Source organism: Phocoena phocoena, chromosome 2 (assembly GCF_963924675.1).
Source record: "Phocoena phocoena chromosome 2, mPhoPho1.1, whole genome shotgun sequence".
NCBI classification, from domain to species: Eukaryota; Metazoa; Chordata; class Mammalia; order Artiodactyla; family Phocoenidae; genus Phocoena; species Phocoena phocoena.
In genome coordinates, this window is record NC_089220.1 from 41,311,286 (window position 1) to 41,333,439 (window position 22,154).

At 41.7% G+C, this 22,154-nt stretch overlaps 1 protein-coding gene across 1 annotated transcript in view; it reads left to right on the top strand.

Moving 5' to 3' along the window:
- The first annotated feature begins 4,843 nt into the window (after window positions 1-4,843).
- Window positions 4,844-22,154, top strand: part of CCDC175 (coiled-coil domain containing 175) — a 69,495-nt gene continuing 52,184 nt past the window's right edge. The window contains exons 1-6 of the mRNA XM_065871670.1: window positions 4,844-5,015; window positions 6,761-6,846; window positions 8,850-8,961; window positions 12,585-12,720; window positions 15,365-15,593; window positions 21,814-21,936. Coding sequence (XP_065727742.1) covers window positions 4,856-5,015; window positions 6,761-6,846; window positions 8,850-8,961; window positions 12,585-12,720; window positions 15,365-15,593; window positions 21,814-21,936 — 846 coding nt within the window. The 5' untranslated portion in view covers window positions 4,844-4,855. The remainder of the gene's footprint in view (window positions 5,016-6,760; window positions 6,847-8,849; window positions 8,962-12,584; window positions 12,721-15,364; window positions 15,594-21,813; window positions 21,937-22,154) is intronic.

Sequence of the window (22,154 nt, forward strand, 5' to 3'; positions counted from 1 at the left end):
GTAAAATAATAAGACATTCTTGCTAAATATGGCATGGGTTGTTTCAGGCCCAATTTAATTTCTGATTACTCTGCAGATGCTCACTTGAAAAAATCAGAATGCCGTTATTGATAATGATATTCTGTCCTGTGATAAAATGTTACCTTAGGCAAAAATAAACTGAATTACCATGCAGCTGCCAGCAGGGACAGCTTAATCTCTGCTCTCAGCAGCATTGCCCGCAGCATAAAACCCAAACTCCTGAGCTTGGAATTCAAGGATCTTTGTAGTGAAATCACAACCTAAATTTCTGATTGGGCTCCTGCTTTTCCTCTCCATTCACCCCATGCCCATTGGCACACCTCCATGGCTGTGCCGACGTCCTGTGTAGTCCAGAGCACTCCTTACCCGAGCCCCAATCCCCTGCCCGGGTCACAAAGCCACAATGCAGCTCTAGCATAGCAGACAGTGCCCCAGTCCTGAAGTCAGAAGGACTGCTCTGCCATTGTCCAACTTTAAGGGCCTGACCTGAGGTTATCCCCAAGGTCATTGAAGCTCTCATCTTGGGGTGATTTTCTGAAAAATAGGGTAATCATCATAATTCACCCCAGAGAGTTATGATAAAGATTAAGTAAGGCATGGAAACAGTCACAAAACGTACATTTTCTAAAACCACAAACTGCTTTGCAGGTGTGCTTCAAAACCGACCCTTCTTTTTCACCTTCAAGGCCATTTTCTTGAAAACAGGGGGCCAAATCTTGTCCATGTGTTTAGTCAAAGCACTGATAAGAGTGTCTGGTATGTAATAAAGCTCAATACGTGCTGAGTGGATTCATCAGAGAAAGTGAACTTTTAGGGGAAACAAGAGGAAAGGAGGCTCTCATGAGAGTAGACAGCTGACTTCTCCAGATTCTTACCCCTTCTGTCTCCCCTTCCTCCTCTTATTTCTCTTTCCTCTTTTTGCCTTGTCTCTCTGACCTCTTTCTCTCCTCCACTAAGAGAATAATAAAAGAAGGCTGACTCCTCACCACTATGTCCCCCTTCCTCAGAGAGGCCTTCACTGGTGCCACCTATGGGTCTCATTTTTATAAGCTCAGTGCCCAGCACAATGCCCAGCACACAGAAGGCACAACCCAAACACGTAAACCAATGAGTCCAATGCCAACACACGTGAGGCCGTGCCTTTCTCTGGTAACCTGGCAGGCATCTTTCTCTGCAGAGACTCGGCCCTCAGAACCTCCCTAACTGAGCACTCCAGGCAGTCACTGCTGTCCAGCAGAAATAACATGGAAATAAAACCAATTTCCCATCTCTGTGACAGCAACTGTTGATTTAATTGCAGTAATTGTCACTAAGGGTTGAATGACCAAGAGGTTTAAGGAAGGCGAGGGATGCAGAAAGGACGTTAACATCTGTATTTCAGAAGAAACGTTTCTTGTTTTCCATTTAGTAGAAATAAAAGATGGGAAATAGCATGTACTCTGTGGTAAGTACATCATTATTCTGCATAAGCTTCATAATCCCAGGATGTAAAATCCAATTTTACAGATGAAGAATGGAGATTGAGGTTAACTACCTGAGCCAATCAAAAACTACCAGCAAATGATGCAACGGGCATTTGACTCAAATCTGTTTAGCCCCGAGCAATTGCTGATTACAGATAAAAACTAGTCAAGAGACAAAGTTGAAAAGGAGGCTCCTTATCAGGTGTTGTTACAAACAATGATATGGTCTGCCCTTTCTTGGAGACACTGCCCTATCCTTGTTTGGCGTAGCTCCATCAGGGACACTAATCCATCTGTTTGCTTCTCTAACCATCTGGCATTACCTAGGGGACATGCTTTTCTTGCCATTTTACCACAAATGACTGTGTGATGGAGTCGCAGGAACTAAGAATCACAGACTGATCACAGGACGGGTACTTTAGAAGCTGTGAGAAGCCCAAGGGGTATGGAATCTTTGTCTAATGTATAACCATCTTGCAGACATAGGCATAAAGCCAATATGAAGGCTTAAAAGGTACCCAGTGGGCAAGGATCAAGAATGCCTTTCTATTCAATGCTCAGAGCGTCACTGATTCCTTTACCTAGGAAAGGCCCACCCAGCCAGCTGGTTTAGACCTAATGTTGGGGCTGACAAGTATTAGTTCAGAGAATGAATGTGTGTCTGACATTCCATGGCTAACTGTCCAACTGTTCTGAAGCCTCTTCTCTCCTGCCACCTCCACAGAACCTGGAAATGCCGATACCCCTTGGCCTAACCTCCCTTTCATGGGTGACCTTGTGATCTAGTACTAGCCACTGAGACATAAAAGGAAGTAGACAGATTTCCTTCCCTGATGAAAGGGAAGAAGGGCTTCCACAGGTGGACCCTTTCTACTCCTTTCCACTTTGTACAAGGGCATGAGGTCTGGGGCTACAGTCGCCATTTGTGACCATGAAGCAACAAGCCTGAAGATGAAACACAACATGCAAAAGATGGCAAGGCATTAAGATAAGAAAATCCTACTGACCAGCCATGATGGGGAGGCAGGGCCATGTGCCCATATCAGGCCCTATGCTTGGTACTGGTAGGATCAGAGTGAGGAAGACAGAGACTCTATTTTCTTGAATTCTTACTTCTCAGGAGGATTTGAGCGTGGTCCAATACTGAACCATCAGAGATGCTGAAAGGCTGAGCACAAAGCACTGAAGCGTGCAACTACTTCCTATATGTGAGATGTTTAACACATCACAGAGACTGGGACCTTGGCTTGGTCTAACCCAGGGTCTAGAAACACAACCAAGAAGTTGAGGCTTTCTCTAGAGGTACTAGATTTATGCAGAGGCAGGAACAAGAGCAATGTCATCGTCAAGTACCATATACACCTCGAATACTGTAGAAACTGCAGATACGCCTGAATACAGTGTTGTATACATTCCTTTGCAAGTAGGGGTCAGACTCATGCAGCAGTTGGGTTCTCCTGGCCCTGTCAGCAGCAGGGGAAACAGAAGCAAACTTGCTTACCATAACTTAAAAATCAGTGTCGGCGTGGGACTGGCGTATTCTAATATGCTGTTCTGTTGCTGAGCAAAAGTCTGCCTGAAAAATATTGACTGGAAGAGAAAAGTCTCTCTTATGTTACCAGAGTAAAAAGGAAACATGAGAGAAGTAGGACATGACTTTTGGCTCACTGAACACCATCTATGGCTACTGAAGGATCAGAAAGCTTTTTTTATACTCTCAACTATTTTGTTTATCTTCTGTATCTTTTTAAAGTTTTTTATAATTAAAAAAAAAAAAGCTTTACTTTCTTTTCTAATTACAAAGGTATACATGCAATGTCCCCTCAGGGACTGGCCTCACTCATAGACAGTGGAGAGCAACGTGATCCAGATGAGGTGATGAGTAGGAATAATATTCTGGTGGCAGCATAAGGGTTGGCTTAGGGCAGTCCAGTCCAGGTAGTTCAAGAAGAGAGGAATTTATCAGAGGAAGTATGCTACAAGGGCTATAGAAACCAGAGGGAAGTTACGTAAAGAAGATCCCAGACACCAGGAAGCTGCCACAAACCTGTACAGTGCCCACATGCCTGCACTCACTGATTGGAGACAGCTGGAGACACCAATTCCCACTCCTGCCGCCTCTGGAGCCACCCAAACTGCTGGGACGCAGTCAACTGTGGTGGCCTGAAACTGCCATTCCAGGAGACGAACAGAATGGCTCCTTTGCCAGCTAATCTCCCACCAGTGTCTCCAGCCAGCTGACAAGCGTGTTTGAGGAATGTGGTTTCTAGGCATCCTCCCCCTGCCTCACAGAGAAAAGCACGGAGGACACGGACGGATCTGAATGCCAAATCTTGCAAAAGAGGGGACCCGGGAGAGTGTTAAAAGCCGGGATATGGTTCTCCCTGGAGGAAGGAGGCTGCTGTTGTACTGTGTCCTCTCCAAGGCAGTCTAGCATAGTGATTCAGGGCATAAACTTTGTGTCCTCATATGCAAAGTGGGAAATAACACCTACCTCAAAGGATTGTTATGAGGGTTAAATAGGTCACTGTAGGTAAAGTATTTAGGACAGTGCCTGGAGTATAGTTCCATTCAATAAAGGATAGCTATTGTCATGTTACTTTCACTCTGATTTCAATTTTGCCATCTGTAAAGAAAACTTAAGAAGGAGGGGGTTAAATCATCTTCGCTGCTCTCTAACCAACCGGAGGAAAGGGGAACTAATAGTTACACTCAATCTGATCCTGATGCAGGGCTGGAGTTTGGAGACGCAGAGAAAAATAATATCCCTGCCTTCAAAGAGCTCACGGTTTGATGAGAAGGCAGAAGAAAATCACTGATTCAAGTTAAAATGTGCACAGTGGTAGAATGTATACAGGGAAAGGTCTAGAAGAGTACAGAGATGGGTATTGTAGCATAATGGAAAGATTTATACAGACTCCACTTTAAACCCAAAATTATTCTCTTGTGACGCTGGGCAATTCACTTAGTCATCCCTGCCTCAGTTTCCTTGTCTGTAAAAGTGGAGATAATGAAAGAACTTCCCTCACTAAGCCATTGTGAACATTAAGGGAGCTGTACATACAGCTGTAGTACCTAGCACAGAAATGCGTTCAAAAGTGATCATTATTATGATTCCCACGGTCCACGAGAAGTGTACAAGGGTTCAGGCACAAGTCCTGAACTAAAGAAATGGAAATGGAAGGAGGAAAGGGCGTCTAAAGAGGGACTCATCCTTATAGGATCGCGTGATTATTGTGTATAAAGTTAGAGAAACTGGCGAGGCACCCACCCCAGGTGGCGCGCTGGCGCTCTGCCTCGGCGTCCTCGTTGCCCGTGGCAACCGGCAGTCCATCGCTCTGGCCCGGTAGGCCCTGCGCAGGGGCAGCAAGATGGCTGTGAGCTCCTGGTCCTCAGAGCTGGGGTTCGGCAGCGAGAAGGCGCTGCAGGCGGCCGCTGTCTCCACGGGCCCCTCCCTGGAATTATGCACCTTCCCCTCCACCCTGGGCTCCTCGGTCGCGGCTGTCGCCCTGAAGCAGCTCTTTGTTGTCGGTGAGAGGCCCGTGGGCTCCCGGAGGGACGTCATCTCGGAGGTGGCGCCTAGGCGGCATTAAGCGGGAACCTTCGTGGGGACCCTCCTCCCAGAACTCAGGGCATCCCTGGTAGGGCAGAACCTTCTCCAGCTCCTTGGGGGAGAGGGGGGCGAAAGAGTGGGACCCAGGGCTCAGCTCTGTGGCTTGGCCCAACTCACACTAGTAGCTGGTGACAAATTGCGGACAAATCCCTGGACTCCCAGGCCACTGCTGTTTGCCTGTGATTGGAGTGCCCACCTGCATTTAGAGTATGTATTTAATTTCATCTTGTCCCTTCTTGCCTTTTCTTTGCAAGTTAATTTCCTCCAACACTTTGGCATGGCAAACTGGAGGATTTAACAGGTAAATAAGAAAGGAAGAAACACCTGTTGCATTAGGCAAGGAATTGTGCATTAGGCACAAATACTTTTTCTGCTAATAATTTCTTGACGCTCAGAAAGTTTGTCATAGGAAAAAAATTCATTATGCTTTCTTGCCCTGAGTGTGAGTCGTAAAGTGTGTAGCTCTCCAGCCCATTTGCAAGTGGGACTACGCTTGTGCTTATTCATTCCATAGAAAAAAGGAAAAGAGACAGCAGGCAATCCCTGTCCCTCCCTAGCACACACTTGCTTGGAAACTCAGTAACTGATTTTTCACTTGGTTTGAGAGCTTAGTTCATTAAGAGAATCCAAGTTTTCAGGAACTGAGGGCAGAAATTGCTATTTACTCTTCTGAGAGTTGAGGATGGCCACTCAGGGCATGGACTCTGGAGTCACACCATTTGTGTCTGAATCCAGACCTCTTATAAGTGATGGGCTCTGTGACCTTGCGCACATGACATGACCTCAAAAGTCTTAGATTTCTCACCTCTGAGATGGGAATCATCATGAAGTTATAAGAATCAACTTAGATTATACATACATGTGAAACATTAAACACATCAAACTCATCCCACACATGTGGATACAGGCCTGGAATCCATTTAGACAGAATCTGTATAATGGAATGGTGACAGAGCCAAGGTGAGTAGAGCTTCCTCTGTTCTCTCTCCTCTTCCTTTTATATTTTATTTTTCCTTCCTTCTTCCCATTCTGCATGTATCTTGTCTTCCTTTGCCTACCAACATTTTCCAAGCCTCTTTTCCCATGTGATTTCAACTTACAGTGTGTGAGAGAAAAGGCGCTATCTTTCATATGTCAATGAATGAAAAGGGTTAGAAACTCTATCTACCTCACACCTACCAGTTTTACAAATACTCTCATCCCATGATTAAAATATTGGCATGGAAGTGAAAATGACATAATGAATTTTTAAAGAATTAAATAAGTGTTGTTTTGTAAAAGATTACGTTTAGGATATACGTATACAAATTTATATGAAGACATTCTTAAACCTACACTATGGGCGTGTTATATTTATCCCTTTTATAAATATATATGGAATTTTTTTGTCTTGTCCTATACAGATTCCTTCTTTCTACCATAAGTGTTACAAAAATAGAATCTTAAGAGGAGTTTGTCCTCAAGAAACATAAAGTATATACCTAAATTAGTACACTGTAAAATAAGAAATAACAAGTACAAAAGAGATTCATATGATGTACTATAGAAATTCAAAGATAGAAGATGTAATTTTCAGCTGAGTAAGATTTGAGTTGGATGTTAAAGGTTAAACAGGATTTGGGTAGATAAATAAGAGATCTTAATTTTCTAATTTTTTTTTTAGAACAATCACTGCAAAGTGACTACTTTAAATGCAATGAAGAAGCTAAGACCTTTCTTAAGGACATTGCTATTGCTGTTAAGAAATTGGTATTGTATTATCTATAAGAGCTACTTTTTCAATCTTTCACTTATTTCTTCATCAAACTTTAATTTAGCACCAGCTCTGTTCAACATACTTCAGTAGATGAATAGGGAAAATATTTGCCCTGAATGAAAATATCTCTCAGTTTCCTAAGCATTTGCACCAGTATGGATCAGTAGTGGATTGGTGCCCGACTTCCCATGCAGAGCACTGAATTAAGGACCTGTGCTATGGATGAGGGCAAGACAGCTCAAGAGAAGAGACCCTGCTGATAACAGGGCTCAGTTAAGGGGTGGGCCACATGGGCAAATGCTTGTGACATCAATATGTGAGCATTGCTTAAAACCAGCAAACAGCCTCTGGGATAAACTGCATGCATAGTGCCAATTTCCTCAGGTCTCCATAAGCAATTCCTCACAAAACTGGTGAAAGATTACTTGGCACCTACTCCACTGACACACAGTGCTTTTCAGTGAAAAGAAATGGGTTCTCTTTCAGTTATACTAACTTGGCCCCATCAAAGAAATACTTAAATAATTTCCTCTTGAAGTGTCACAGAAGTGTCTCTGTTTGGCCCTGGTCCTGAGTGATGTTTCAGAATGGCAATGTCTCCTCATTTGATTTAAAAATATTGAATAAGAATCTACTACCTATCAAATATCTAAAAATGTAGAAATATGGCTATAAAGTTAATGAGCTTGAGTCTACAGACTGCTGAGAAAAGTTAATCTTATTACTTTATAATTATATTTTTATGTAATTATATATAGTTCTGTAGGTATACTACAGAATTATAGTTTATAATCCCAGTTAAGTACATATATGTAAACACTGAGAGTTTGTGTGTGTTGTACTGCACTGTGGTCCTGTGGAAACCCTTTCCTCTGTTTCGTTCTTTTAGTTATGTCTTTCTCCAGGATTTGAAGTGTTCAAAATAATTATTGTGGCTTATTAAAGTATCTAGTATGTCTCCATTTAATATCTGAGCTGTGAAATCTCTTAAATAGAGATAAATCCTCCCATTTTTTAAAGTAACAGATTTTCACTATTATAGAAGCATTGCGTGTTTGTTTATTCTGGAAAATTTAGAAAAAAATAGACAAGCAAAAGGAAGAATGTAAAAACCAACATGATCCCACCCTAAAACAATCACGATTGACTCTTTGTTGAATGTCTTGACTACTTTCAGGATATAGATGATTCCTGTATTGAATTTTATTTTTTACAGAAAAGTGGTCTTACTAAATATACAATTATGCAACCTGCTTTTTTATTATTCATAAAATACAATGGCAGTTTCTCAGGTCATAAAGTAACTATAGCCATTATGACCGTTTATTTTAGAGGTGATTTATCTGTTCTTTCCACTAGCAGATTTTTCAATGTGTTTTCCTTTTTGAAACTAGCCCCATATATATATATATATCTCCAAACAAATAGGCAGGGAGATATTTTTAGGTAGGTATAAGAAGACCACTGTTCTTTTTATACCTAAGCATAGTTTTATAGGCATTTTCCATTTTTAAATTAAGTAGCTTCCTTTCCTTCTCTTTTTTTTTTTTTTTTTTTTTTGCCTCTTGGCATGTGGGATCTTAGTTCCCTGACCGGGGATCAAACCCGCACCCCTGCAGTGGAAGCACAGTATCTTAACCACTGGATCACCAGGGAAGTCCCAAGAAGCTTCCTTTCTCAATGTCACCCTTTTGTTGGAGTCTTTCCTTTTAAATTTATTGAAACTGCATACAAGGGACACGCACACATAGCGAAAGATAATTTCTGAGTAGAAGAAAATCAGCAGAAATTAAAAGATAAATTAACAATGACACATTAAAAACTCATTGAAGAACAATTATTTTTCCCACTTGCTATTCCAAATAAAAATAATGGCAAAAGGTACTTACTGAAAAGCAAATTTTGATCTCTGAAAACATTTACAGGGCCTTGTTTAGGAAATCAATCTTATTATTTTAATGTCTTAACTTTTTAACTATGTGATTTACATTTTCAGGAAGAAATGAGAAAATCCACAATTGATCTTCTGGAAATTGAAAGCATGGAACTCAGCAGACTATATTTTCTACTGGAAACTCTTCCCACTAGTGTTAGCAGAGAATTCGAAGGTACTGTGAGGTTATCAACTGTAGAAATTTAGTTTATCTTATAAGAAAATAGAGCCTAGTACTTGTAACAAGATGAGTTTAATAGTTATTTCATATCAAAAAATAGCCAGAAAGAGTATACAACACAAATATAGTGAGATCCATAATAAGTTTCCCTTACTTTTTAAGTGGAAATAATATATATGACTTGAATTTATATAATTATTGTAAATAGACTAAAGACAATATTGGTCCTTTTGTGACTGGCTTATTTCACCTGGCATGTCTTTGGGGTTAATCCATGTTGTAGCATGTGCCAGAATTTCCTTTCCTTTTAAGGCTGAACAATATTCCATTGTGTGTATATACCATGTTTTGTTTATCCATTCATCCATCAATGGACCCTTGCATTGTTTCCACCTTTTGGCTGTTGTAAATAATGCTGTTACAAAATAATAATAATAACAATGAAATAGTAAATAATAATGCTATTACAAACATGGGTGTGGAAATAGCTATTCAAGGCTCTGCTTCCAATTCTTTTGGGTATAAATGCAGAAGGGAATTGCTGGATTGTATGGTAATATAGTAATTTTATGTTTAATTTTTTGAGAAGCTCCCATACTGTTTTCCACAGTGGCTTCACCATTTTACCACCCCTTGCACAATGCACAAGCATTCCAATTTCTCTACATTCTTGCCAGCACTTGATATTTTCTGTTTTTGTTTTGTTTTAAATAACAGCCATCCTAATGGATAAGAATTGGTATCTCATTGTGGTTTGCACTTCCCTAATAATTAGTGATGAGCATTTTTAGTTGAGCATAATTAGTTAAGCATTTTTCATGTGCTTATTGGCCATTGGTATATCTTCTTTGGAGGAATGTCTGTTCAGACCCTTTGCCCATCTTTTAATCAGGTTGTTTGTTTCATTGTGGGAATTCTTTATATATTCTGGATGTTAACCCCTTATCAGATATATGATTTGCAAGTATTTTTTCCCATTCCATGGGTTACCTTATCACTCTTGTTAATAATGACTTTTGTTGCACAGAAGTTTTTAATTTTGACATAGCCCAGTTTATCTATATTTTCATTTGTTGTCTGTGCTTTTTGTGTCGTATCCAATAAATTATGGCTAAATCCAACATTATGAAGGTTTCTCCTAAGAGTTTTATAGTTTTAGCTCTGACATTTAGGTCTTTGATCCATTTTGAGTTAAATTTTGTATTTGGTGTAAGGTCAGGCTCCAACTTTATTTTTCCAGCTGCCAGGAGTGTTGGCTGAGGCTCACAGCTCAGTTCCTCTACAGGAATTGCCCTAGGCAAAAGAGAAAAGCTTCACTTGAAGTTAGACTCCCTCCCCAACTGCTGCCCACATTCAGTGATTGGTCACCAAGAGAGTACAAAGGTCTGCCTCCCTCGCTCCATGTGGAATAACTCTGAAGTGTCATCACAGCTCCAGCTCATCATTATTTAAACACTCCACCCTTGCCCAACCCTTATGTCCTCAGAGGAGATGTTCCTCAGAGCTTTACACACAAATTTTAAGATTTGTTTCCCAGGGAGCTCAACCTAAAACAGTTGTCTAAATTTAAAAAAAAACAAAACATTTTTAAAGTAGATGTTCCCTTGCAGCTCCAAGTCTACGTTCATTGTCTGCTCTGTCATAAGGGTGCTGGGGTGCTGTAAATTTCCCCTTTTGCCAGCTGGTGCAATGTTAAGCTTTGTCAGTACAGAGCACTGAAGGGTTACGGGAGGAAAAAGGGGTTGTGTTCCTGTTTTAGTGTGCTCAGCTTGGCCGACTCTTGCAGTGCAGATAGCTTCTGCCAGCAGTGTGCAACAGTCCTTGGTGTCCAGAAGCTCCCTCCAGTATCCCCTGAGTGGCTTCATGGTAGATTGCTCCCTGTGAGGCAGGTACCCTGGCACCGTTTAGGTGGTTTTGCAGTGAGTTCTGAAGTACAGCAGTTCCCTGTGGACCAGTCCCCCCAGTGCCCCCAGAAGCCATATTTCTAGTAAGTTCTGCCAGCGGAACATTTCACGAACTTCTTTGCCATCCAATGAGCCACAGACCTCTTCAATGAGGTCTAGATCTCAGGTCTGGAGGTGCTGCTTCCTACAGCCCCTGTAGGGCTGCTCCTTGTACCTAGTATTCCTAAAGTCTTCAGAGTTCTCTTTACTTTCTTAGTATTCGTCCCCTCATTACTCTACTTCTCTGCTACAGTTAATAATTCTTTATATTAAAATTTCCCTATTCAATATAAGATTTCTATCTCCCCACTAGACCCTGAGTGACATAGTTAGTTATAAAAGAATTTGCACAGTGTCAGTCTAGTTTGGCAGGGAAAATACAACAGACTCCTACATGCAGATAAAAAATAAGACTTAATCTGTGCTCAAGGCAGAATTAAGAATGTTTTTGTTTTATTTTCTTTGGTTGCCTTTTTTTTTTTTACTGTCCAGATTGGGTTACTTTTATAAGCAGGAAAAATATTTTAGAAGGAAAAAGAAATACCATGCTAGCTTGTAAGGTCCTTGATACACACTGAGTACTTAGCCAAGTAAATTTAATTGACCTTGTGTTTTAAAGCTTTTCAGCTTGAAGTATGGTCCTTGGGTCAGTAGCGTCAGCATCACCTGGGAGCTTGTTACAAAATGCAGAATCTCTAGGTCCACCTCTGACCTACTACATCAAAATCTGTATTTCAACAATATCCCCAGGTGATACATATGCATATTCAAGACAAAGTTTGAAAAGCCCTGCTACAATGAGCAATTTAACTTGCAGCCTACAAAAAAAGAATCCAACTCTCTCAGGGGAGCTACCAGCCAGTTTCTAGGGAATTTGTTGCATAGAAATGGACGGCCCAGTATCCATTTCTAAACAGCAGTGTTCAAAAATTCATGCATTTTAACCATGTATCTATCAAGCGCTGAGGTAATCCTTTGAAGTCTTATGTGATTACACTGATTTGTTATTTATTAATGAGTAATTAGTTCTTTAACACACTGGGTTCCCTTGAAAGCACAGCCAGAAGCAATGGCTTTTGCACTATTATTTTATTAGGACATACAATCCAAAGAGGAGGAGGGTGGGATAAGGAACCAAAGCAGGGAGAATGGAGAGCTAATATGGCGTGCAATATGATGTTGACTGCTGCTGACGGCAGGTAGTTGAGTGTGAGAATACACCCTCAAGACAGTGTTACCTCTTCTCAGGAACACCTAAGCAGTGGCTCCTGTCTACCATTGGTCCGATGCTTGCCACACCTCCCAAACTTTCAGTTACACATGCATGGGGGGTGTGAGTGTCTAAAGAAGTCCCATGGTAGAGGTAACAAGGAAGTCCTAGACAGGTGAGAAGTGGATAGGACAGGCAGGAATCAGGTGCTATCAGACTGCACCGCCTGAAATTGTGCAGAGCTCATAGAAAGCTGGTCACCGACCATAGCAGCGGCTGAAATAAGGGAAATAATTGATAGGTAAGATTGAGAGGGTCCAAAGGGGGTGTTTAAGAGGTGTCTGATCCAGGAACATAATTAGAAGAATATTTCAAAGAAAGACAATTTATTATTTGAAAAGTCAGTATCTACAATTGTGCAGTTCTCAAATAACTGAATAACGTTTCTTCCGCTTACTTTTAAGAATGTGTCAGGGATGCCCGAAGATTAAATCTTGTTGAGATAAATCAATTACACATGAAAATTACGAGGATAAATGATGAAATAGAGTTTCTGAAGAAGAAAATACTTGATCTGAAAAAAATTAATAAAGCTCTGGGGTAGGTTTTTTCAGGGGGTTTTTTGTTGGTTTTGTTTTTTTTTTTTTTTAGTATTTGAGGGAGTCAGGGGCTGGGGCTAAAGTGGGAAATCTTTCCTAAGGGATTGTCCTCTGGTCCGAACTGGTGCAGGGCAAGTTAAGAGGTGGAGATCACTTATAGAAGATGACTGGGCTGATGAGGGGTGTGTGATGGCTGCAGAGAGCTGGGAAGAGAGCAGAAACTCTTCTACCACCGCAGCCAGGAGACCTGTAAAATTTCAGAGGGAATTCAGCTTCCCAGCAGCAACTACTGTGTGTCAATCACACAGTGCCTCGCTCCCCACCTCCAAAGGTAGAAACACACAGTGGTTTTCATTTCATCTTTAGTAAAATTAAGTTTACAAACCTCAACCACCAAAGCAAGAAAATTTTCTGGGTATTGTGTTGCAAATATAATATCAAACCTGATATATTGTAGCTAGCTTAGTTCCTTAAAGACATTCAGTTATAATCTACTGGAGGGTTGAAAATGGGATTGGCTCTAGATTTTATCTTCACTTAAATGAGAGCTGACACCTGTTAGTTTCTTTTCTTTATTCCTCAGCTGTGTTGTTAGCACTTCCCCCTCTGTGGAAGAAGTGCTTTTCTCCATCTATAAAATGGAGATTACAAACCTTGACTTAGCCCACTGAAGAAGAGATATTCTGAAAGAAAAAAAAACAAATAAAACCCTGAAGAATAACTCAGTGCTACAAGTAAATTCTCAAAAGTAATTCTCAAACTTTCAGTTTGTTGGAGTAAGAAATACTCAAAGAGCCCTCATTATAGTGAAAAAATCTTCTTGGGAAGCTAAAAGAATCAGAAGGTTGCTTGGTGCACAAGATATCAAAGCATCAGGAATTAGGTGGGGACCTCAAGGCCCAGGGACAGGTTCCCAAAGTAGGCCCTCAGAACACCTATTCTGGGAGATGCTCCATGAAAAAGAAAGTTCATGACCATGTAAGTTTGAGAAAGACTGCATACTCTAACTCCTCTTAGGGATTCACAGTGCAGATTTGTGCATGGGGCATGCTAGCCACAATCAAAACTAGACTATCAATTTCTAAACTAATAACAAGGGAAGATAATATCCAGGCTGGAATACTCATATCAACTGACCAGCACCATCACACCCCTATAGACCAGTGATTCTTAAACTTGAGTGTACATCAGAATCACCTGGAACGCTTGTTAAATTACTGGGACCTCCACCCCAGATTTCTGATTTAGTAGATCTGGGCAACGGGGGTAAGAATTTGAATTTCTAACAAGTTCCTAGTTGCTGCTGATGCTGCTGGTCCTGACCACACTTTGAGAATCACTGCTCTAGAGAAATCTTTATGGAAAGTCAAATTACAAATGAACATAATGTGGGTTGCCTGATGAGCTAGCGTCATCAAGCTACAATCACTTGTTGCATCCATTTTTCAAAGAAAGATGTATATCAAGGTGCCCACACTCTCTGACAAGTGATCCTCTCCTGGACACTCCTCAAAAACTGGACACAGTCCTCAGAAACTGGGGATGGGGATTTCCTTGGGTCCTACATTCTGTTTCTGAGCGCTTTCCCAACCCAGCACAATACACCTAGTCAGGTGTATTAATTTGACTTGTTTTGTTTTGCTTTGCTTCCTTAAGGCCACTCAATCCTTAGTTTGCTTCATTCTTAGAAGGCTTCCTCTATTAAACCTACAAAGCACCCATTATCTGGCCCCATCTAGCCTGAGCTTCTCTCAATTGCCTTTTCTGTGGTAGAGTTGACTTCTGGAAAATAAACTTACCAACAACCTGTTTCCACTTTCCTGAGCCTTTCACACAGTCCGCCTGAGCTGGAGTGTTTAGCCTTGGAGATTAGAAAAAGAAAAAAGTCATTACATTGCAGGAGCTTTGAAAAACGGAAAATAGAGAAATGTCACCAATTGTCCTTCCTCCAAATCTTTTATTGTTAGCCCTGGGGTAGATGTTTCTCACTGTCTTAAGGTGGGTGTGGCCAGCAATGGATATGTGAGGTTAATGTCTCCTCTTGAACTCAGATTTGGCTACAGCTGTGAGAGGATAAGTGGGTTCAAATTAGATTTCAAACGCCCTCTGAGCAGTGAAGACAGACTCAGATCCCTCCTCCCCAACTCCTTTCCATCAGAGGAGGATTAGCTTTCTTCTCCTGGGCCTTCTCTGCAGGGCAATGGCATCAGAAGGTAGCTGGAAGAGTGGTGGGATGTTTATCTTTCCTTGGCTTAAACTACATATCTCAGGATGATAAGGTAGCTATGGCAATGCTACATATCAAACCATTTGTCCAGCCAGATTCCATTCACCTGTTCAAAACTGGTTTTGAATCATTGTATGTTTTAACCCAAAATATCCCATAGTTACTACCTGGTGTGTGAGAGTGGGTGGGGTGAGGCAGGACCACAAGACACTTTTGCAGTGATAAAGAGTTGCAAGGTTGACACTTGTGTTTCCTTCTGTCCTTCATCGCAACCAACTTTAGACAATCACAAATTCAACTCTAAAATAAGTATTCGTTAAATTTCCCTCTTTATGGTGGTTCATCTCATCAAGCTGACTTTAAATTTCTTCCTGGAAAGCCATCCTTTTCATGCCAAGAACGATTCTTTTTCTCCTAGTGAACAGCAAGAGAAACTAGCGAGGCATTATGAAAATGTTGTCCTGTCACTCAACCATGTGATGAAAGAAAAAGCCACTACTACTGTTTACATCAATGAGACTTATACCAAAATTAACTCAGAGAAGAAAGAACTAGAATTGCAAAAACAATATATTCAAGAAGTAGAGGAGCAAATGGAAAAAGAAAAAGCAGAATATTTGGGAAAAAAACAAAAGTTGAGTCAAGAGGTAAGTGGCATGATTTATTTTTTTAAAAAATACAGAATTGAGGGCAGGAAATGAAAAATAACTTATTTGTCCTTGATGCTAGCAAGCATGCCCGTGGTATCTTCTGCAGGAATAGAGCAGAGGCTCAAGGACACTGGAGCCTGTGGGGAAGATGTCTGATTGTGTAGCGGCATCTGAGTTCATGGGAAAGAATATGAATGACAGGAGTGGTAACACTGGGGTGGCCCCTTGCTTCTATGCAGCACTGTAGGTACTAGGAATTTGCTTCTGTGTCACTTGGTTGTCTCTGCAGACAGGATGAGTGAGTTCAGATCTGCCGGAACTGATGCCGAAACCCGAACTCTGTGCACCGTCACCACATTGAGTCTCAGAGAGAGTTTTGGGTGAAGTAGAAAAGGATAGCTTTGCCGAGAAAGGGGGGCCACAGCGGGTTAATGCCCTCAAAACTGTGTGTCCCCAGCCTGGGTGGGTGGGTTGTGAGGGGAAGGGTTGCTGATAAGGATCAGGGCGCGTGTGGGGCCTGCATCCCTTCAACCCAGAGATCATCTGGAGTCTGGTGGTCTGGTGATGGCTTCTGCAGTTGTCAAGGTTATCGAACTGTGACCTTCTCTCTGGAATGAAGAGCGCTTCAACAGGTAGTTAGCTTCTTCCATTTGGTGTGGGTTTTAATGCTGTAGAAGAGCTCAGAGATATTGTTATGTGTGTCCCTTGAGGAGGAGCCAGGACCCTGCCCCAAGGCTACACTATCGTTTCCTCACTGCTCCTCCCTTGTCTCTGGATCCCCTCCCTTCCCTGATTAGCAACTGTTTAAACCTGCTCTTTGGAACTCAGGGAAGGTCATGGAGGCTGACTAAAGCGTATTTCCTACAAACAAGAAACAGGGGACAGGGAAAGACTTTTGTGCCCAGGAGCCCCAGAGTGTACTGCTTGGTTTCAGAACTTGTGCCTCTTACTGAATGAATCCAAGAGGAGAGGCCTGCAGAGGGTCTAGGCAGAGCCAAGGGCCCTGTCGACTGAAAAAAAAAAAAAAAAAAAAGTGCAACCTAGAAGTTGTGAATTATGTTGTATTTGAGGACCTTACTGAGGACTGTAGCCTGGGAAGGCAGCCTCTCAGATAGTTCTGAGGAAGTGTTCCAAAGAGGTAATGGAGGAGCCAGGATATGTAGAAGTTTTTGCCGGGGGAAAAAACAGATAGTCCAACATCAAAAGATTATTGCTAATCACAAAAAGACAGGCATCTCAAGGTAATGATTTTAGTGCTTTTCTGTGTATGGGAAGATGCAAGCGTCTGGGCTCATTGAAAGCATTCCTTTGATAGCATCTTAACTACCTAGGTCAGTATCCTGTTTTTCTCCATCCTGAAGCCCCTCAGGGCACACCATCAGGCTGAGGCTGCAGAGTGGCTGATGGCTTGATGGTGAGTAACATTCGTTGTTTACTGAAATGGCAGGCCACATTTTTTTGTCCACAGCCCCAACAGAGAAGGGTATTTTGAGACCAGCAATTTTGTGAGGGTCAGTGGAGATAGCTACTACATCCTGAATTCTAAATAATTCACCCTCAGAATGGCTTCTGATTGATTCCTCTTTGTTCTGCTTCCGGTTGCCCCAGGGGAAGCAGGGCTATCTCCGTGCTAGGTGTTCCTAGCAGCAGCTTTCTTTTCCTCCATGCAGTGAGGGCCTAGCCCAGGATGGAAATTGCTGTTGAGCTCCTGGTGCTGCCCTCTGCATCATGGGAACTGGCATAACTATAATGCAGGAAATTGGACCTGGGCTTGCAACCCTGCTATATTAAATATGCATAAAGATATATATATGTAGAAAGAAAGAAAGAAAAGAACATTTATTAAATTGCGCTTCTTGAGTCTTAATTAAAATTTAGTAGAATACAATCTGGCAGTGATCAACATTTTGATGCAAGAGAGAGAAATATCACTCCCTGGGAAGTGCAGGCCCCTGGGACAGACTGCCAAGTGAGGGTGCTTGGCTTCGCAAAGAAAAGAATTCAAGAGTGAGACAAAGTAAAGGGAAAGCAAGTTTATTTAGCGAGATACACATTCCTTAGGCAGAATGCCGACCTGTCTCAGAAAGCTAGAGTGGCCTCAGGGTGTGCGGGTGGTTAGTTTTTATGGGCTGCGTAATTTTATACGATAACAAGTAGGAGGAATATTCTATTGCAATATTTTGGGGAAGGGGGTGAGGATTTCCAGGAATTGGGCCACTTCCCTCTTTCTGGTCTTTTATGGTCAGCCTGGGAACTGTCACGGTGCCTGTGGGTATGTCATTTAGCATATGCTAATGTATTACAATGAGTGTATAATGAGGCTTAAGGTCTACTGGAAGTCTTCCACCATCCTGGGCCTATTGATTCTAACAAGTTTTTTTTGTTTTTGTTTTTTTTTTTTTGGCTGCATTGGGTCTTTGTTGCTACGCTCGGGGCTTTCTCTAGTTGTGGTGAGCAGGGGCTACTCTTCATTGCAGTGCGTGTGCTTCTCATTGCCGTGGTTTCTCTTGTTGTGGAGCACAGGCTCTAAGGGCTCGGGTTTCAGTAGTTGTGGCATGTGGGCTCAGTAGTTGTGGTGCACGGATTTAGTTGCTCCGCGGCACGTGGGATCTTCCCGGACCAGGGCTCGAACCAGTGTCCCCTGCGTTGGCAGGGGAAGCCCCTAACCAGTTTTTAGAGTATCCTGTTTTTCTCCAATGGCTTTGTCCCCTTCCTCATTCTTTTAATGGTTTTGCCCTGCCCTCTCCCTTTGTCTCAGTTTGGTTCTTGGGATGATTGGTTTCATGATAAGACTATTCATAAGTTCCAGTCATGTCTGAGAGTCTCTATCCTTTAAAGTGCCCCTGTCTTCAGAAACAGTTTTACACTAAAACCATGGATTATTTTTCTTAAGTATAGACAGTTCAGCCCTAGTCATCCTCAGAACAGTCACTTTGTGAAGTCGCTGGCAAAGAGTCCCTTGGGCAGTCTGCAGCCACTAAACAGAATTTGTAAAAGCTGAGTTCCCTGGACCTTTTCCAGGGATGAAGGCAGCTGTTAGCCTGCATTGCAGTTAGTGGAGTCAACTGAAATTCCTGACTCTTATCGGTGGACTAGACCTTGCTTGGATTTTTTGTTATTGCAATGAAATAGAGTCAGGACAACAAGGACCTAAAGGGGTTTTCCTGTTTTCATTCTCTACCCACAACAATGATGAGAGGACTTCATTTCACCCACTGTTTCCAGCCCTCTGCTGGACTTTCTCTATGAGCAGTCTGGAAGCCCCACACTGGAGGGGTTCACTGAAGTTATAGGGGCAGAAAGTGGGATGTGTCTGCATGGACACAGGGGAGGGACGATGTGCAGGGCAGTGTAGGTTAGGAGTGGGGAGAGCCTTGTCCCTTTTCTTTACTTCCCCAGGAGCTGAAACAATGGTCAGTAGTGGCATGGGATCTGAGCTTTCCCCACCAAAAGGAAGGCTCCACCAGGCAGGGATTTTGTCTGGCTTTTTTCATTGCTAAATTCTAGCATCAGGATCAGTGCCTCTCGCATGTTGTAGGCACTCTATAATATTACTATATTGAATGATTGAGTTTCTAACTTCATTTTAAGCTAAAGGGAAGTTTCTATCCTCCCAACCCCTTCCTATTCTTTAATATAAATGTTAAAAGGAAGGAAGCCCAGAGGGGCTTCAAATTGAGAATTTGAGAACATGATAGGTTCTCCTTCCTTCTGTGAATAGTGTTTCTCAGGGATCCACAAACTTTTTCTGAAAGGGGCCAGAGAGTAATAGGGCTTTGTGGACCATATACAGTCCCTGTCACAACTACTCAACTCTGCTGTTTTAGCACAGAGAAGCCAAGAGCACTACCTAAATAAATGAACGTGGCTTCACAAAAACAGGTGCAGGCTGGATTTGGCCTACAGGTAGTAGTTTGCCTACCCCTGGTCTATCTCCCTGGAAAAGGGTTAGGATACTTTCAGATGCAAATAGCAGAAGCCCTGACTCAAACTGACTTAAATAGTAAGGACATTTCTTATCTTACACAGTAGGAATTCCCAAGGTAGGGCAGACTGCAGGACTAGCTAATTCAGTAGCTCATCCGTCCTCCATCTTTCATCTTAAGGCTGGTTTCCCTCTTCATCACAAGATGGCTGCCAGTGACAACTGGACTATGTTTCCTTTCTCAAGTAGAAAGAAGAAAACCTTTCCCAACCAAGGATATAAGTTTCTTGCTATGTCTGATCCGGCCAGGTTAAGACAGTGCCTACCCCAGAACAATAGTGGATCCTAAGGGAAAACGTGTACTAGTGGGCTAGACCAACTGGGGGTGGATATTAAGGACTCAACCACCAATGATCACTAAATGCACATCATATGCCATAGTAACAGCCTGTTAATTCCCTTTGTTTCCAATGAGAAAGGAAAAGCTGTTTACAGCTGTCAGAGTCTTCAAAACGTAAGTTCCCTTCTAACACAAAAGAGTTTTTGCTAATATTATTTCTATAATTGCAAGACCCAAGACCTTGGGAGAAGGCTTAAGCCAAAGTATGAGCACAGAATTTCAATTTTCAACAAAATTTATTATCACCAAGTTTCATTTTAATGCACCTGTGCCCTAGCGCAGAGATAACTGATAATGATCACATTCATTCAGAGTAACCACTTTGGGTGAATTGGCTGGTGGCTTTGATGGAAAGCCACACAAACATGTTTTCATAACTCTTTAATACAGTGTTAAATATACTTTCTCTGGCCTTACTATTCAGTTACCTTTTTCTTCATAATTCATTTTGCCAGACAAATCCATGATGTGTCTGATTTTGATAAGGTGACTCATTTCATTGGATCTGACAGGTAATCACAATATGTTTAATCATAGGAAAACTGTTATTTATCCTGTCAGTGAAAATAATCAATAATCAATCTGTAACAAGAATAGAAAAGTTTTTTATTTGAGCCAAACTAAGGACTAGCTCAGAAGCCATCTTCCCAGATTACTCTGAGAAGCTGCTCCAGAGAAGCATGGTTTTCAGTATAGTTTTTTTTTTTTTTTTTTGCGGTACACGGGCCTCTCACTGTTGTGGCCTCTCCCGTTGCGGAGCACAGGCTCTGGACACGCAGGCTCAGCGGCCATGGCTCATGGGCCTAGCCGCTCCACGTTCCTATATCTCAATATGTGAAAATTTCTTTTATCAATCCCCAACAGGTCAGTGACCCCCTCAATGGGTCCTTTGCCCAGTGTTGCAAATGCCAATCAAACGAAACTGGGTTCAAAATCAGAAACTCGAGTCATTGATCAAGGAGTGGAGAAGGGAGAGCTTGTGCTCTAAAAGCACCATCTCCCTGAAGGGAGGGGAATAAGGGAATTTTAAGGATTAGGAGGCGGTGGTCATCAGGGCTCTAGGAAGGGGGCAGAGATTTACAGAGGCAGCCAGAGCAGCTAGGGCATGCACAGTCTTCCATGATTCCTTGCACAGGGCATGAATTGTGCCTAGCAGAGTATAAATGCCCCCTTTGGGCAGAGACCTTAACATGGTAATGAAGCAAAGGTAACTTTCTGACACCTCTAGGCCTCATCTGCACAGGCAGAGCACTCCTGTGGTCAAGTCACAGTCAGTTCAGGGCATTTGACCACTGAATATCTCTTAAGACACAGCTGCAAAACATTTCTACCAAACACTGGGCACTTTTGAAACAAGCCCAGGTAAATGGAGATAAGGATCCTTTAGCTCTCAGGGGCTGGTATGGGTGACAAAATGGTAAGTTGTTTAGGATTGTGAGCTGCCCTATCTTCAGTGATTTTGTTTTTGGTCTGTTTTACTTCTCATGAAATAACGTGAATTTAGATTTCCAAACAATTCTTAATTCCTTCCTTTGACTCTTCTGATGTGCTTAGCGCACAGTAAATCTGGTAACAATTGCTATGATGTTTTACTAGTAAATTTTACAATGGCAGTTGCTTTTATAATTTGCTGTTAATGATCATTGTTGCATTGTTCCTCTAAATTTACTAGTTCAACATTTTATAATTACAGTTTGATCCTTGTGATTTATTATTTTTCCTCTGATGCTTCAAACTAAGCAAACCTGTTTTTTTTTTTAATTTGATAATATACTTAGATTGAATATGGTATACTTAAATATGAATTAGGTTGACAAAATTTAAAAAAAGATTTCCTAAACTGTGTTGTCCTCTTAAGCTTCTTGATTTGTTTATTATGTTTGTCACTACAGATTGATGAATATAAAAAACTCTGTGAACTAAAGAGAAAGGAGACTTACAAAAAGAAGAAAGAATTGGATAGATTAAGGCTTAAAATGACAAAAATGAGAGAAACCCTTACTACCAGCACAGTGGTAAGAAAGAATAAACTGTTTCTTCAAGCCCGACCCCAAGCACCTCAATATACGCTGCCTTGAATACAACTAATAGCAGGTGGTTTAAAAAAGGAGCTGATATTAATTAATCTTCATGCCATTCAGGGGAGAATGTTTTTGGCATGTTAATCTTTTCTGACATTTAAAGTGTCACAGGGCAATTGTGTTTTCTTCTTCTTTTTTTTTTTTTTTTTTTT